General features: G+C 42.8%; 1 protein-coding gene across 7 annotated transcripts in view; it reads right to left on the bottom strand.

The window, feature by feature from the left end:
• The window catches only part of Sh3kbp1 (SH3 domain containing kinase binding protein 1), a 334,803-nt gene that overhangs the window by 35,301 nt on the left and 283,559 nt on the right, over positions 1-15,943 (bottom strand). For all 7 annotated transcript variants that reach the window (XM_070040761.1, XM_070040765.1, XM_070040763.1 and 4 more), the window contains 2 exons: positions 14,560-14,640; positions 11,957-12,116 (listed from right to left, as the gene is read on the bottom strand). In XM_070040761.1, the coding sequence (XP_069896862.1) occupies positions 11,957-12,116; positions 14,560-14,640 (241 nt within the window). The remainder of the gene's footprint in view (positions 1-11,956; positions 12,117-14,559; positions 14,641-15,943) is intronic.

Here is a 15,943-nt window from a genome sequence, read left to right as displayed (position 1 = left end):
CTGGACATGTATGTTAAAGCAATGGTTTGAAATACCCATGTGGGGTTTTACACATCAAATTTTGGTTATGAGGGCTGCCTATATCTGTGTGGCTTTGGTTAGGTTGCTTACTTCTCTAGAACCAGGTACTTCATTCAGCAGGATTACCTCTAAAGAGTCTTCAAGAACTCTCATTACATAATTTCAACATCAGAAAAATGTTGGAGGCTCTGATAAAGGTCGAGTCTGGGGTAGTTTTGTGAGTTATTGGCAAATTCTAAGATATTTCATCATCTCCTTTGCCTTCAATTTTTCATCTCTCCATCAGTGCTTGGAATGCTGACCATTCCTGCTCTACTTGAGCAAATATGACTCACTCTTTATCATTCCGAGATCCACCTTTCTTCCTTGGGGTTCCTGCTGTGTATCTCTCCACTCCATCCCTGATCACAGTATTCCATTCTTATCTGCGCACCTCGTGATCTTCTCCACTTACTCTGCATAAAAGGATTTTGCCATGCTTTTTCTTCTAGTACAGTGCTTTATATATGCAGGTACGCCAGAAATGTTTAAATGACCGGACAAATACGATTTGGCTGTACCTTATACAAAGTACAAACCTATGGATAGTTGATTCTGTTTCTAATCTCCTATCTTAGTCCTTGCAGGTAGACATAATGAAAATATAAACTAGATGACTAACTAACAATAGAATTTATTTATTTATTTGTTGGTCATGGGGCCTGAACTCTGGGCCTGGGCGCTGTCCCTCAGCTCTTCAACTCTACCACTTGAGCCACAGCATCACTTTGGGCTTTTTGTTTCTGCTTATGTGGTTCTGAGGAATCGAACCCAGGGCCTCATGTATGCAAGGCAAGCACTCTACCACTGAGCCACCTGCCCAGCCCTAACAATAGAAATTTATTCTTCACATTTCAGGAGGCTGGGAAGTTCGAGATCAAGATGCCAACAGATTCAATTATCTGGTGAGGGTGGTTTCTTGGTTCACAGATGGACATTTTTCACTATGTCCTGCTATGGTGAAAAGTTGAAAGGTCTTTTTAATACATAAGGGCTCTGTCTTGATCATGAGGCTTCTACCCATATGATCTGATCACTTCCCAATGGCCCACCTCGAAGGGCTTAGGATCTCAACGTATCTTCATTCTCAAAGCATTTCTCCCACTTGAGTAACACTGAAATATTTTTTAAATGAAAAAGTAATGCTTAAATATCCCCATGTATGTTTTCCATGAGGCGAGCTATGTTCTCTCCAAGTTCATATGTTGAGATTTGAACCTCATATGACCTCAGAATATGACTATAACTGAAAACAGGACCTTTAAAGAGGCTCTTGTGTTAAAAAATGTGCCCTAATTCAATCTAGTGTCCTTAAAAGAAGAGGCATTTGGACACACAGAGAGGCTAGAAACACACACATACACACACACACACACACAGAAAAAAAGATGTTAGATTTCTAGCTTGCACAACTGTGAGAAAATAAATTTCTGTTGTTTTCATTGTGTTTTGGGTTTGTTTTTGTTTTGTTTTGTTTTTTGCTTTGCTTTAGTTGTTTTTCACAGAGGGCCTCATAGGTGTTTTGGGTTTTTTGCCTTGGGCCAGCCTTAGGCCTTGATCCTTCAGAGCTTTGCCTCCTGAATAGCTGAAATACTACAGACATGAGACACCACAGACGTGAGACATCACACTTGCCTAAATTTCTGTTGTTTAAGCCACCTAGTTTATGGTACGCTATGGTAGCCTGAGCAAACAAATGTAACATCCATGTTTGAGACACTAAATGTGTTCCATCACGGTGGCTACCCATAGAAAATTGTTGCTATAAGGACATTTTATCTTTACAAAAATTACAATTATAAAGAATATCATGCAAATTAAAAACAAAACTACAAACACCCTGTAGCTACTAGAGGTTATATCCCCAATTTGGATAGCTCTGTTCTCATAGCACTGGATAAAAAGGAAAGACTACTATCTTAGCAAAATCCTAAGCAATCATTGACATGGCTATCCCTCAATTGACATTTGATGTAACTTGTAGTAAACTTTGCTGAGGGGCTTCTATCTCTGTCATTCACTTGAAGGTTTTGTATAGATTGGTTTAACACCCTAAAAAATGAAGGACCATCCTAAAGAAACAAGGCTCGGCTCTATCATCCCCAAGTGGTTCCTCTCCAGATTCTAAAGCTCCAGTTACATTTTGACAAGAAGGAGACTGGGATCCTGTTCATCTAACTGAACTCTGATCCCTCATGCCAGGAGTCAAGCATGGGCTTCGATTGAAACGCTCTTCTGTCTAGGGCCAGAAACATGCCTATTTTGAAAACACAGTAGGTGTAGTTTAAAAAAAGTTCCAATCCTTCCAAGTAGGGAAGCTGCAGCTGGTGTTTTGACAGTGTTCAGACTGTGGGTGTGTAAGCATTTTACAATGACTATTTGTAAATGCCTTTCACTGTATTTATAGCCTCTTTACAACAATGCAGATGAATTTCAGTTCTGAAAGATACCAGAACTTATGAGATTCACTGAAGCATGTTTCTGGAGTGGTTGACACCCAGTGAGAAAGCAGCCCTCAATGATCTCCTTTCTCCCTCTGTCTGCCCCACACAAGGGTCCCATTTTGGTAAAAAGGGCGCTACTGAATTCTAAGAAAAAAAAAAAAGGAAAAAGCCCATCCTCTGTCATTTACCAGCTACTGAAAGTGTTTCTGTAGCGTAAGTTTCTATGTTCATAGCTATTAAATAAAAGAAAAACACAGAAGGCCAGCAATCCACAGCATGATCTATCCAAAGACATCAGAACAAGGTTGCTTTGGCTCATTTTTTTTTAATTTTGAAAGCAACATGATGCTATTTTTTGTGTATTTTTTTCTTGACAGTTCTAATTAGACACTAAAATATGTGGCTTGAACAGGCAATTAGAAATGAAGAGTCTCCTTGCTTTATTGCACAAGGAAGCTAAGTTAACAGAAGGGATGAAGCATTCCAAGGCCCCGAGGAGAGAGAAGTAGAACCTGAAATCCCATGAAAAGAATCACAGCATAGCCAGGTGCTGGTCTTTCATGCCTATCATCCTAGCTAATCTGGAAGCTGAAATCTGAGGATCATGGTTTGAAGCCAGCCTGGGCAGGAAAGTCCTTGAGATTCTTATCTCCAATAAACTACTCAAAAAGTCAGAAGTGGTGCTGTAGCTCAAGTGGTAGAGTGCTAGCCTTGAGCAAAAGAAGCTCAGGGACAATGCCCAGGCCCAGAGTTCAAGCCCTAGGACTGGTGAAGAAGAAGGAAGAACGAAGAAAGAAGGAGGAGGAGGAGGAGGAGGAGGAGGAGGAGGAGGAGGAGGAGGAGGAGGAGGAGGAGGAGGGAGGAGGAGGAGGAGGAGGGAGGAGGAGGAGGAGGAGAAGAAGGAGGAGGAGGAGAAGGAGAAGGAGAAGGAGAAGAAGAAGAAGAAGAAGAAGAAGAAGAAGAAGAAGAAGAAGAAGAAGAAGAAGTAGTAGTAGTAGTGGAAGAGGAGGAGGTGGAAGAGGAGGAGGAGGAGGAAGAAAAAGAAGAAGAAATAATAATAATAATAATAATAATAATAATAATAATAATAATAATAATAATAAAAACAATGCTGTCCTGGGCAGAATCCGGCTGTTGGTGCCCTTCAGGAACAGACTGAGGCACTCCCTTCTCCAGGGCTGACTAAACCCCATGAGGAGATAGCATCGTAACTTGATTCCTCCCTCTGCCAATCCTGCTTTCTTCTCTTTGTGGCATGGATGTCTGCTTCCTGAGGAGACACACCTGTGATGCCTGATTTTCCTTACATAAAGAATGGACCTGAGGATCAGTAGGGTTTGGTTATTTGTCAATACATGGTCACAAAAACAGTGGCGGATTTGAACCTACTGCTTCGAATTACAGAGCCTAAGCTCTTGAGCACTTGTCTAGGCTGCTTTATTATTCAGCCTCCTGGTCTACCAAGCTGAGGATCTGCCCATGGGGACAGTGAGTCATCATACATGCCAGGCAGCCTGGGTCACTCCAACTCACTGCCAGCTCAGTAAATCGCTTTTGCTTCTGAGTGAAGAAGTGCTAATAATAAACAGAAAATTTTGCATCTAATGGGGCCTGCACTTCCCACTTAGACCTGAGACACAGCAGGCAGGCAGGGTATATCCCTTGAGAACATGAACTTAGCCAGTAGCATGGCCCAATTTAGCCCAAGTTGGGACAGTTAAGCCAAGACATGTGGCATGGCAAGGCTGTTGTAATGCACAGAATGCCAAGGCAAGAGAGCAAACAAATCTGCGGTGGCACTAATAACAGCAACAAAAAGACACAGAGAACCCACAAACCTTCTAGAAGTAAGTGGGGGTAAAGGGAAAAGGAGCAGCCACAACAATTCTTACTGAACAAGGCTCTTAAGTCCATCTGATGAATCTTTTAGCAGTCCCCCTCCCACTTCCCTCAAAAATGATGTATTACTATAGTGCAAATGTTTGGCCTTTGGCTGTCTTAAAATTTGTATGGAGGAGGGCGATAAGCTGGGAAGAAAAGGGAAAGAAATAGAGAAGCCCCCTTTGCCCAGGTGCAGGTGAGTCCCGAGGCACATGCTAGGTGTCCTCTATTTTCACCACCTCTCATAACACCAGGGAGCTGTCAGCTAATATGGATGATGACAGATGTCAAATGTCAGATTGTAGAGAAACCACCTGAGTTACCCTATCTCCTTCCTCCAACTCTGAGGTCTCAGTCCAAAGATGTACCTGCGTATGTAAGGCCCACACAGGTGATTACCCCTCCCCTGCTCTCCTGGCTGGCTGCCCCAACATCTCAGACCTCCGCTCTCAATTACTAAAGCCAGACAGAGACTACTAGTTTCAGACTCCACTTTCTTACAGACAAAGGTCCTATGCTTAGATGGAGGATGGATATGCACAACACCACATAGCTGATGAGTAGCAGAGCTGGAACCAGATGGAAGGCTCTTGATGCCCAATTCAATCTTTTCCCACCACACTTGGGATGGCAATAACAAAAATGAGCATCCACATGTACATGTTTTATGCTCCAAGAGAATTTTTTTTCCTCTCTCTCAAATTAACAGCTAGCAGAGGGCTCAGCCCATCTGTGAAGATGGCAGATGCAGGGTCATTCTTTCAGCTGTGCTCTGCCCTGCGGTGCTGTATTGTGGCTACCCTGGACCTTGGAATCTTCCATCAGTTAAGGGAAAAACAGGAGCATCAACAATGATGGTTTTTCTCTTTCCATCAGATGGAGTCTCCCTCACCATACTCCTTTCCCAGAAACATAGACTTAAGGCTCTGCTGACATCTGTGGAGGTGCTACCTACTTAGCTAATAGCCAAAAAATGTCCCACACATCACAGGCACTTTGATGACAAATGTGGTCCTACTTAAGTGTGGGACGACAGCAAGGCCAGGGGCACAAGAAGTAGGAACCAGAGTAGTTCTCCTGGCAGCGATCCCCCTGCATTGCATGTCCTTGTCCAGATGAGGACAAACAAGCTCTGCTATTTATAGATGGTGAAGACACATCAGAAAGTGATGGGGCATTGCTCACTCAACTCCTCTCCAAATTTCTGTTCTTTGCACAGACTCTATAGGGATTCTTGGAAGAAGGCCTCCCTCTAAACCACACCTTGCTCCCCAGGCAAAAAGATAATGCCAGCCACTAGTTCATGTCTGTAATTCTAGCTACTCAGAAGGCTAAGATCTGAGGATCTTAGTTTGAAGCTAGCCCAGGCAGGAGAGTCTGTAAGACTCCAATTAACCACAAAAAAAGCCAGAAGTGGGGTGCTGTGACTCAAGTGGTAACAATAAAAGCTAAAAGACAGTGCTCAGACCTTGAGTTCAAGTTCTAGGACCAACACACACACACACACACACACACACACACACACACACACACACACACACACACACACACACACACACACACACACACACACACACACACACACACACACACACACACACACACACACACACACACACACACACACACACACACACACACACACACACACACACACACACACACCCTCATCTGTAATCTGCCAGTCTAACATTTCAAAGAGACTCAAGGGGTTTTAAAAGATGCTAGGCTGAGCTCCTAGACAATGTCTAGAGGAGAGAAAACTATTCATCATTCAACTCGAATTACTTGAAGGGTGCCACTTGGAAGGAGAACATTGAAAGCAACAGTCCATGGAAAAAGTATGATGGAAATCAAATGGCACTATGCATGTGTGAAGAGTTAATACTTCCCAGTGTTTCAGTGTATCACTGTGGCCATCAGTGGCAGGAAAATCAATGTGATTCAGCCAGGGCTAAATCCTGCTGCTGTAGCAAGTAAAATTCATTTTACATGTCAGTGAAAAGAGTTTTTATATACAAATGAAATAAGGTCAGGAAGTAATGCAGACATGCTTACAATATGACAAGGTGATGCCAGGCACTGTTGGCTCACGCCTATAATCCTAACTACTCAGGAGGCTGAGATCTGAGGATCACAGTTCAAAGCCAGCTGGGCAGGAAAGTCTGTGAGACTCTGATCTCCAATGAACCCCCAGAAATCCAGAAGTGGCACTGTGGCTCAAGTGGTAGAGAGCTTGCCTTGAGCCGAAGAGCTCAGGGACAGTGCCCAGACCCAGAGTACAAGCCCCACAATCGACAAAAGAAAAGACATACAGTATGACAAGGTGCTTTTCCCTGTCGTCTCTGGGAGTCCTCTGCTCCAGAAATTAATTAACTGTGCCCTCTCAATTCCCAATCTCCTCCAAATAATGAGTATGCTGGTGCTTCTACGGGATGCTGCCTATGCTTCAGTCCTGGTGTGCTGGACTGAAGAGGTCTATATTCCCCCTTCCTTGAGACTTCTGCTCTTTAGGTTTCTAGCTTGCCATCTTTCACTGCCTGCAATTTTTAGAGTTGATGTTAACCTGCTTCTCTCTACCATTTCCTTAAGCTTTTCTTTCTCTTTTTCCTTGTGTACCCTTCCTTCCTTAGAACTTCTCACAGAAAAAAAAAAAAAGAAAAAAAAAAGAACTTCTCACAGAGATTTCTGAAGCAACTTTTTATAGTACTTGGGTTTGAACTTAGGGCCTCTAACTCAGTTGGCTTGCTTGCTTGGCTGGTGCTCTACCACATGAGCCATGCTTTTAGCTCTGCTTTTTGATGGATATGTTCTTATAGATTCATGGTCTTTTCTGCCTGGGCTGGCTTCAAACTGTGATCCTCCAGATCTCTGGCTCCTGAGTAGCTAGAACGACTGGCATGTTTCCTGGTACTCAGTTTTGGAATCACTTTTTTAAGTCAATAATATACATTATTAGATACACAGTGTCATATATCATGTATGTACCTATACATAGCCATTCAAAAAGATGCAGGTATAGGCAGTTATTTGAAATCTATCCTTACGATTTTAAATATAAAAAAGTAGGCTGGGATGTAGCTCAGTGGCAAAGCGCTTGCCTAGCAAGTGCAACGTCCTGGGTTCGATCCCCAGTACCAAAAAAGAAAAAGACAAAAAAATTAAATATAAAAAGTTTTATATCTTGGACCTCCAATTATGTGTAAAAACAGTGTAGACAGAATGATCTTAGAACCCTCATCATCTTATTTATATGGTAGACTGGACAAGGTAGGAAAGGTCACCTTTACCAGCTGTGAAATTATAACTGAGCTATCTCTATGTAATCTCCTATCATTATTAGCTTTTCATAATTTTTTAGTATAAGTTCCCAGGCAAGAAAGCCCATGAAACTCTCATCTCCAGATAACAATCCAATAAGCCAGACCTATGGCCCAAGTGGTAGCATGGTAGTCGAGCAAAAAACCTCAAGGGTAAGTGCCTAGCCCTTGAGTTTAAGCCCCAAGATCCCCCCTACCCCGTGCATGCATGCGTACATGCACGCATGCGCGCAAACACACACACACACAAAATGAGAAAAAAAATCTCAATGAGAATACCTGAGCTCCACCCTTACTAAGACATCTGGCTCTTAATATTAAGTGAACATATCTTTAAAAAGACTATCCTTCTTCCTAAACTTACACATTTTCTAGTTCTCCAAGATTCTAGTTTCTGTTGGAAAAGAAGAAATTGGGCTCTTTAGAAATCATTATGTGGCAGCAAGCTTTCTGGCTGCTGAGGAGAAGCATGAGCCCAGACATAGCAGCTGGAGCTGCAATGCCTAGTTCCCAAGAAGAGCTGCCAACAATTACTGTGTGTCCTTTTGTTCCATCCTCTGGCTGGCTGGCCACCCATCCATCCATCCATCTGGTCAGGTAAATGCTGGTGAAGATCAGGGTTCTCACAGCTCATAATACCCTTTCTTCAGAGAAACACTGACATGGAACTGTTTAAATTCAGTTAATATTCCTACTTCAACTAATTTGGCAGAGTAAATTATGTTCACAAACCAATATATACCCTGATTGTCCAATGTAACTGCTTAGCTACACACACACACACACACACACACACACACACACACACACACACACACACAATGTCTGTACTATGCTTTTCTTTGATCTTCAAAATGTTTTGTAGGTTGAAATCTATGGCACTCTAGGCCACTTAGAATGTCAGACACATATGCTAAAGAGCTTGCACGGGGGCTGGGAAGGGAGACAGACAGAGAGGCAAAGTGGAACAAAATATAAGCACAGGCACTTTCCCCCTTGAAATGAACCATGGTATCCAACAAGTGTTAGTTAAATGAGCCACTACCATATGCTCAACACTGTAAGGCATGTGGAGATGACAAAACACATTCTTGATCTGCTTTAAATCTGGTGAAAGAGTCCGAGGGTGTGTGGGTATCTGGCATCTGGAAGAGAGCAATCCTGAGAGGTAAGAGAAATTTCTAGAGGAAGACAATCTAAGAGGAAGACATGCTTGGGAATACAAGGGTATGAGAAGTACTCATAAAAGGAGAGGTAAACACAATCACTAACTTGAGAGAATCTACAACCACAGTGGTTCTCAAAAGTGTGGGCTCCAGCAGCAGCAGCACCCAGGAGCTTATTAGACATGCAAATTCCCAGGCCTGCCTGGGAATTAGCAACCTACTGAGTAATTGCAAGGTAAGACTGCGGGAGTCCTGAGTCTTTCTTCTCTCCCCTCCCCTTTTACAAATGAATCTTTCTTCTCTCCCCTCCCCTTTTACAAATGAATGCCTTTGGGACTGGGCAGCCACCAGGTGAGTGGCTGGGAGCTGGCCACCTTTTCCCAGACTGCTCAGATGACAGGGATGGATAACATGTCCATATGTGCAAATGAGCCAGTAACTTGAGGGGATGTGAGTATTGAGTGTGTGTGTGTAGAAACAATGAAAAAAAGAGGTGACACATCAAAATACATGGTACTCATAAATTGCTATGTTGAATTGAAAACCCTCTGTACAGCTACTTACAAATAATCAATAATAATAATCAAAAGATAAAAGAAGTTGTATTTTCTATTGGTGTTTGTACAGAGTCCCAGTGTGTACCCCCCTTGGCTGCCCACCCTTCTGACACATGGATTTGACAAGTGTAAACTGAGAAGAGCTCAGCAGATGCAGGAGGCAAATGGAACCTGTGTGGGCTCCAAGGGAAGCTGCGGAGGTGCTTCCCCTGGCCTGCAAAGCTGACTCCACCCTACAACAAGAGGGCTGAGAGCAACTCTAGGAGAGGAGGAAGCGGTGAGAATTCCACTTCTCTTTCCCTTGGATCAATAATACAAAGGGCAACAGTAATGTTTTGGGAACTTACTGTGTTCATTGAAATGGGTGTAGTCCCTGGGGACTTTGTGCTCATGTCAAGGATGTGTGAGCCCATGTGAGCAGCACCTGATTCACCCGTCATTCTGTACTTGGGCAGCAGGCATTTCACATGCAGGCATGGGGGTGTTCCCTATTCTGGCTGGGATGACAATCATAGGTCTCTCAATCATCTACATCTTGAACTGCTTCCATATTTGGGCAACTGGGAGTGGTGGGCTAATGTTAAAAGTAAATGATCATAGAAATACGATATTGTGAGGTTTTTCACTCATTTGTGAAACATAGACTTAAAAGACATGCATATTCATGGACATACATACATATATGTATACATAATCATATATGGCTATAGAACATGAGTCTACCTAAGGAATTATGTAGGAGAAAAAAGGAAAGCAAGAAGCAAAAAAGAAAGATAAGTGAATAATTTTGAGATACACACCAACTATATATAAAAACACCATAAAAGAACCTCAGTGAAAGCTGCTGATCAGCAAGGGGTCGGGGAGGAGTAAGAGAAACAGGCTCTCTTAGGAGGTACTCATTGTACTAATGAGAGTGTTTTGGGCTAATAAGGGTGGAAGAAATGGATATTGTTGAAATAGTTTGTAATCAAATACAAAAACAAAACAGAGGAACCTCTTGAAATTATATTAGAAGGGAGACTGAAGAGCAGGGGGAATGATATAAGGGGAAAATTGATTGTATTCATGCATGGAAATTTTACAATGAGTTCTCCCCCCCACCGTTGTATAGCTAATATGTTAATAAAAAAGACAAAGCATTTTTAAAAGAAGTAAATGAGCCATGTTACAACACAAGATGAACAGAGGATGTCACACTAGGTGAAATAAGACAGTCATTAAAAAAAAAAGACAAACACTATGTGGTTCCACTTCTGTTGAGGGATCTGGAGGTCATATTCATAGACACAAAGGGCTATGGGGAGGGGGAAATAGAGAGCTACTGTATAATGGGTACCGAGATGCAGTTTTCAAAGGGGAAAAGAGTCCTGACAACAGTCACACAGCAGTATGAATGTGCTCAATACCATTTAGATAGTGCACTGAAAATGGCTATGAAGGTAAATGGCACATTACTATACCAAGGTTTAAAAATATTAAGTAAACACTCTTCTTGTCTTATTGCAGTGTACACAGTGTGATAGGCAGCAATAAAAAGACAATGTCATTGATTTACAGGCATGGGAATCTATGCTTAGGACAGGTAGAGAAAGTGAGGTGATAGGGACAGGAACTTTGCCAAGACTCGCAGTCCTCTGAAGTGAGATGAGTTTCGAACCTGGAGGTCTGCCTGACCTGAACATGGGAGTTCAAAAGCCCCGCCCAATTCTCACTACACAGTTCACTTGTAAGAACAAGAATGCAATGTGTTAACAGGTACACATAAAGACCTCTTGGGGGGGGGTGTCACTGTTTTGCTCTAGTGGGTCATATCATCATGTACAGGGTATATGTGCAATGACAGAAAGTTCCAGCAATAAACTTTTTAGAGAGAACGCAACAGTTTCTTGCTCTTCGGTGGGTATCTATCCCATGTCAATCTCATACTATTAACTCTGATTTCACTTTCCTAAAACATGTATCCAGTTTTCATTTTGCTAGCTACATGTCAAATGCATGCCTGAAAAAGTCATGTCCCTAGATTTTAGGGGTCTTAGAGCACAGAGACACTAAGAAAATCTCTTCCATGTCAGCTCCAGGGTTCCAGGACAGGCTAGATACCAAAAGGCCAAACACCCACAGAGAGAGGGTCAGGGTGCACATCTGCAAGTGAACTGTGCATACCCATGGATACCTAAGACCAGTAGGTCATCTAGAGGCTTTCTAGAGGGCTGCTGCCCTTGCTCTAACCAAGCCCAGGGAAATGTCCTGTGTATGAACAGGGCCTAGATGCTGGCTTCTCAATCTTCCTGTACTGATGCTGAAAACCAGACTGTTAGCTCCTGACCTTGCCTCCCTTCCTACCCCAGACAGCAACAGCTGGCATCATCAGATTATTTTGCTAGAGAGTAGAAAAGGGAAGTTGATCCCCACTCTCCTCCCTCTCCTTCCCTCCCTTTCAAAGTCTACAGCCCTCAAACCCAGGTCCCATATGTCCGGGGTCTGCCACATGCCTGACCCCACTTCCAATAAGAATGAAGCACTACCTGGTGTGGGTCAGCGGACCCACTGGTCGCTCCGGCCTTTTCGGAGGCAGCGCACTAGGTCTGCTAAGAGAATTGCTCTTAGGTGGTCGAGGTTTTTTTGGTGGGATGGCAGGAACCGAGGGCTTCTGCAAATCCAGTTTTGGCTCTCTCTCTGGTCTTTCTTTAAGTCATTGACAAAACATCAAGAAAACAGAGAGGCAGTATAAGTGACAATACTTAGATGCAAATGGTGAATGCTCCTGCTTTTAAATAAATTACTGATGCCATTTCTAAAGGTGAGGTTGGTAAAGAGCAGCAATTATACTCTCCTTCCCATGCTTTTGCTTAGGCTGAGTCGTCTGTCTGGAGTGACATTTTGTCCCTTGTAACGCCCCCTTCCCCACGCCCACCAGCTTCTACTCTCCTTTCAAAGCCTGGCTGAAAAGTGACATTGTCATTTTCTCTCCTTCTCAGAGCACTGGAGAGCAACCCTAAATACATCGGCCTTCTGGGGGTATTTATGCTCAGCACAGACCCAGGCTGCTGGCCTCCAACAGCAGGAGCCATGTCTGCTCATTTCCTAAAGAGCCTATACAGTGCTGGTGCATGGCAGATGCTTAGCAGATGGTTGATGGGTTTGATAAATGGCCCACAAGAACCGCTGCTGGGTATGGAAAGGGAATAGGCCTGGTTCTTCTAATGTTATCCTCTGAAAAGGGTATGAGCCAATGAAAGGGGGATTGTGCACAGTTTGAACTTGGGACTTCTGGCATATTTGGTTTCCAAAGCTTTTTGGAGTCAGAGCTATTGAGATCTGGTGGCTAAGCTGGGCTGTGCTAAGTGATGGCATCAAGTTTTCTGTTCTCAACTCACCTCATCCCACATGTGGTACAAACAAAAGAAGCACACATCCACAATCTTCTTACTAAAGATGGGTTCGCAGAGTTGCCCATTGGAGTACAAGTAAGGTTCTCTGTGTTCACTTGAGTGAACAGCTTTTACAGTCATTTGGGGCCCTACATCAATTAGCAAAAATTTTAAGAACTCTATCAAGTATCCTTGCGTTTTTCCTTCTGATGCTTCTGTGGGAAAATGCACTCTAACCAGGAATGCTAGGAACACATTTTCTTTAAGGATGATATCTAGAGCTCAGCTGAAATGCAGAGGTGACTTCTCTTACAAGGACAGGAACTCTGGCAACTTGCTGGATGAATGGGAGAGGGAGCTGGAGCTGGAGCTGACCTCCCAGGGACAAGTCTCTGGGCAGTACTGGTTTTTCTGACTTCTTTCTATTTTTGACCAGAAATGGGTTAGGGCTTCTGCCTCCCTGGCCTATTATCCTAGAGAAAACAGAGACTCATGGGAGGGGAGTGGTGAGGAAGAAGCAGGAGTTACATAGCCACTTGGCCAGCCAAGGAGTGTGGCTGTTCACATGTCATCCTCGAGGTTAGTCAGCATGGACTAGTGTAGGAAGCATGCACATCACAGAGCCTGGCTAGTACCTAGTACTGAGACACTAGTCACGTATCCTCCATGAGGTCAGGTGATTGTGTTTGGTTATTTCAGAATGCACGCTTTTATCAAAAAGTAATTGGTAAGCATACATTCCATTGCTAAGTTTTTTCTGCTCAGTGACACAGATTCAGCCTTCACAACTTCACAACTTGGCCTTCACCACACTGCAAAGGTAATAGGTAAAGGTTCTTAATAGCTTGCAATGTTGGTAAAACTTTTAGCAGGCTGTTATGAAATATTAAACTTCACCATAAAATTTCATGAGGCCACTGAGGAGTATCTCTAAATAATTATATTCATTATTTCAGTATTTCTCTTGTGACTTCAAAATAACTGCTTTTTAAAATGGAATTTGCTTGGCCTCCTGTTTATAATAATAACATAGCACTTTCCCCATAAAATGTGTGATCAATCAAATCTTGGGCACCTAATAAAATGAGTCCTTCCATAGCATGCAGATTTCTCTAGGAGAGACGCTCAGAATGGTGGGAATCAAGCACATTTGTAAACCTGACTATGTGAGATTTAAACCACTTCACTGCCAATGACATTTCTGACCACTTTCAGGAAACTCCCAAGTACTGGGTTGCTTTTCCTCAGTATTTTCATGCCATCCTCCCTCTCCTCAAAGATATGGGCATATAACACATGTCCCAGCAGTGGTTGAGGGAGAGGGTTTTCATCTGTCTGGATAGGATGTTTGCTAAGCCAAGTCCATCTATTAGCATTCAATGAGCACCGAGGGCACTGAGATCAGGGGGAGGGACTTGGGAGGAGACTGTTAAATACTTTGGGCCCTCAAAGAACTTATAATTCACCAACATCAGGGTGTGTGGCAAAGTGGTGATGGCAGGGATGTTGCTGAAGAACCTTACTGTGTTGAGATTGGGCTAACTGGTTTTCATTTGATGAGAGACTATGTCCCTAAATAGTGTCACATAACCTTCCTCTAGTTCCTTCAGAACAAGCTGTTTAGAAATAATCTAAACAAACCTACAATATCACCATATTCCAAAGCAAAAGCACATTCTGTGGAATCTGGACTAATGCCATGCAGCAGTCTCATGTCTTGTTATTCTAGAAGTGCCAACAAAGAATTGAATTGATACCTTTCTCTTCTGTTCTGTTTGGAAGGGTTTCTGGCCTTTCAGGAGGTATCTTCTTCATTTCATGTTTTCTCTCTGTGGTACCTAGGAGGTGAAGGATAATACAGATCAGAAGATACTTTCTTATTTTTTGGGTCCAGTTGTGGGGCCTGAACTCTGGGCCTGGGTGCTGTCCCTCGGCTCTTCAGTTCAAGGCTAGCATTCTACCACTTAAGCCACGGCGCCACTTCCGGCTTTTTATTTTTCTGCTTATGTGGTACTGAGGAATCGAACCCAGGGCCTCATGCATGCAAGGCAAGCGCTCTACCACTGAGCTACCTTCCCAGCCCCCAAAGATACTTTCTTTATTCATGTATTCATATGTGTGTGTGTGTGTGTGTGTGTGTGCATGCTATTTGCATTTTTTTAACTTTTTAATTTCTTATTGTAAAGGTGATATACAGAGGGGCTATAGTTATCTACGTCAGGTAATGAGTACATTTCTTTATGAACAGTGTCATTTTCTCCCAGTTTTTACCCACCCAACTCCCCTTCATCCCAATTTGTATAGTTCATTTCCAACATATTCATGTATTAGACATACTAGTATTTAAACATTTATGAGGTATTGTGAAAGTGTTGGATGTTTTGTTCCCTATGATGTATGTATACTAGTGTTACTAGGCTAATACATGTTGCTTAGAAAGGCTAATATGTGTTGCTCAGAAATACAACAGAAGTCATTTTCAGTCTATGTCACTAAATTTGTTTGCCTATCCAGCCTTAATTCCAAAGAACATCACTAATATTTTCTGATATTTTAGAGCTGGCTTCCTGAGGGATAAAAATATTTATAAGACATGACTGAGTGTGGATGGGAAATGTGTCGAAATAAATAAGTTACTCATCAAAAGATACAAATAAGCTGGACACTGTGACTCATATCTGTCATCCTAATTACTTGGAAGACTAAAATTTAGATAACTGTGGTTTGAGTACAACCAACGAGACCCTTTCTCAACCAATAGCTAGATATGATGGCTCACACTTATCATACCAGCAATGTGGGAGGTTGAGATTGGAAAGATCATGGTTTTCAGGCCAGCCCAGGCAAACAAGTCTGTGAATTATGTCTCAGTGGAAGAATGGGCATGGTGGTGCACAACTTTTCATATCAGCTAGAGCAGAAAATTTTTTAAAAAGCCTAAAAAACAGAAGGATTGTGGTCCAGGTATGCACCTAGGCAGGAAGTGAGACCCTTTCTCAAAAAGCAATACAAAAAAGAGCTGCTAGCATGGCTCAGGGGTAGAATACCTTCATTGTAAGCACAAAACTCTTGAGTTCAGGGCTGGGAAGGTGGCTCAGTGGTAGAGTGCTTGCCTTGCACGCATGAGACCCTGGGTTCGAT

Source organism: Dipodomys merriami, unplaced genomic scaffold (genome assembly GCF_024711535.1).
Source record: "Dipodomys merriami isolate MVZ:Mamm:240054 unplaced genomic scaffold, mDipMer1.0.p SCAF_3, whole genome shotgun sequence".
NCBI lineage: Eukaryota > Metazoa > Chordata > Mammalia > Rodentia > Heteromyidae > Dipodomys > Dipodomys merriami.
Note: the sequence above shows the minus strand (reverse complement) of the source record. Positions and strands in the feature narration are given on the sequence as shown.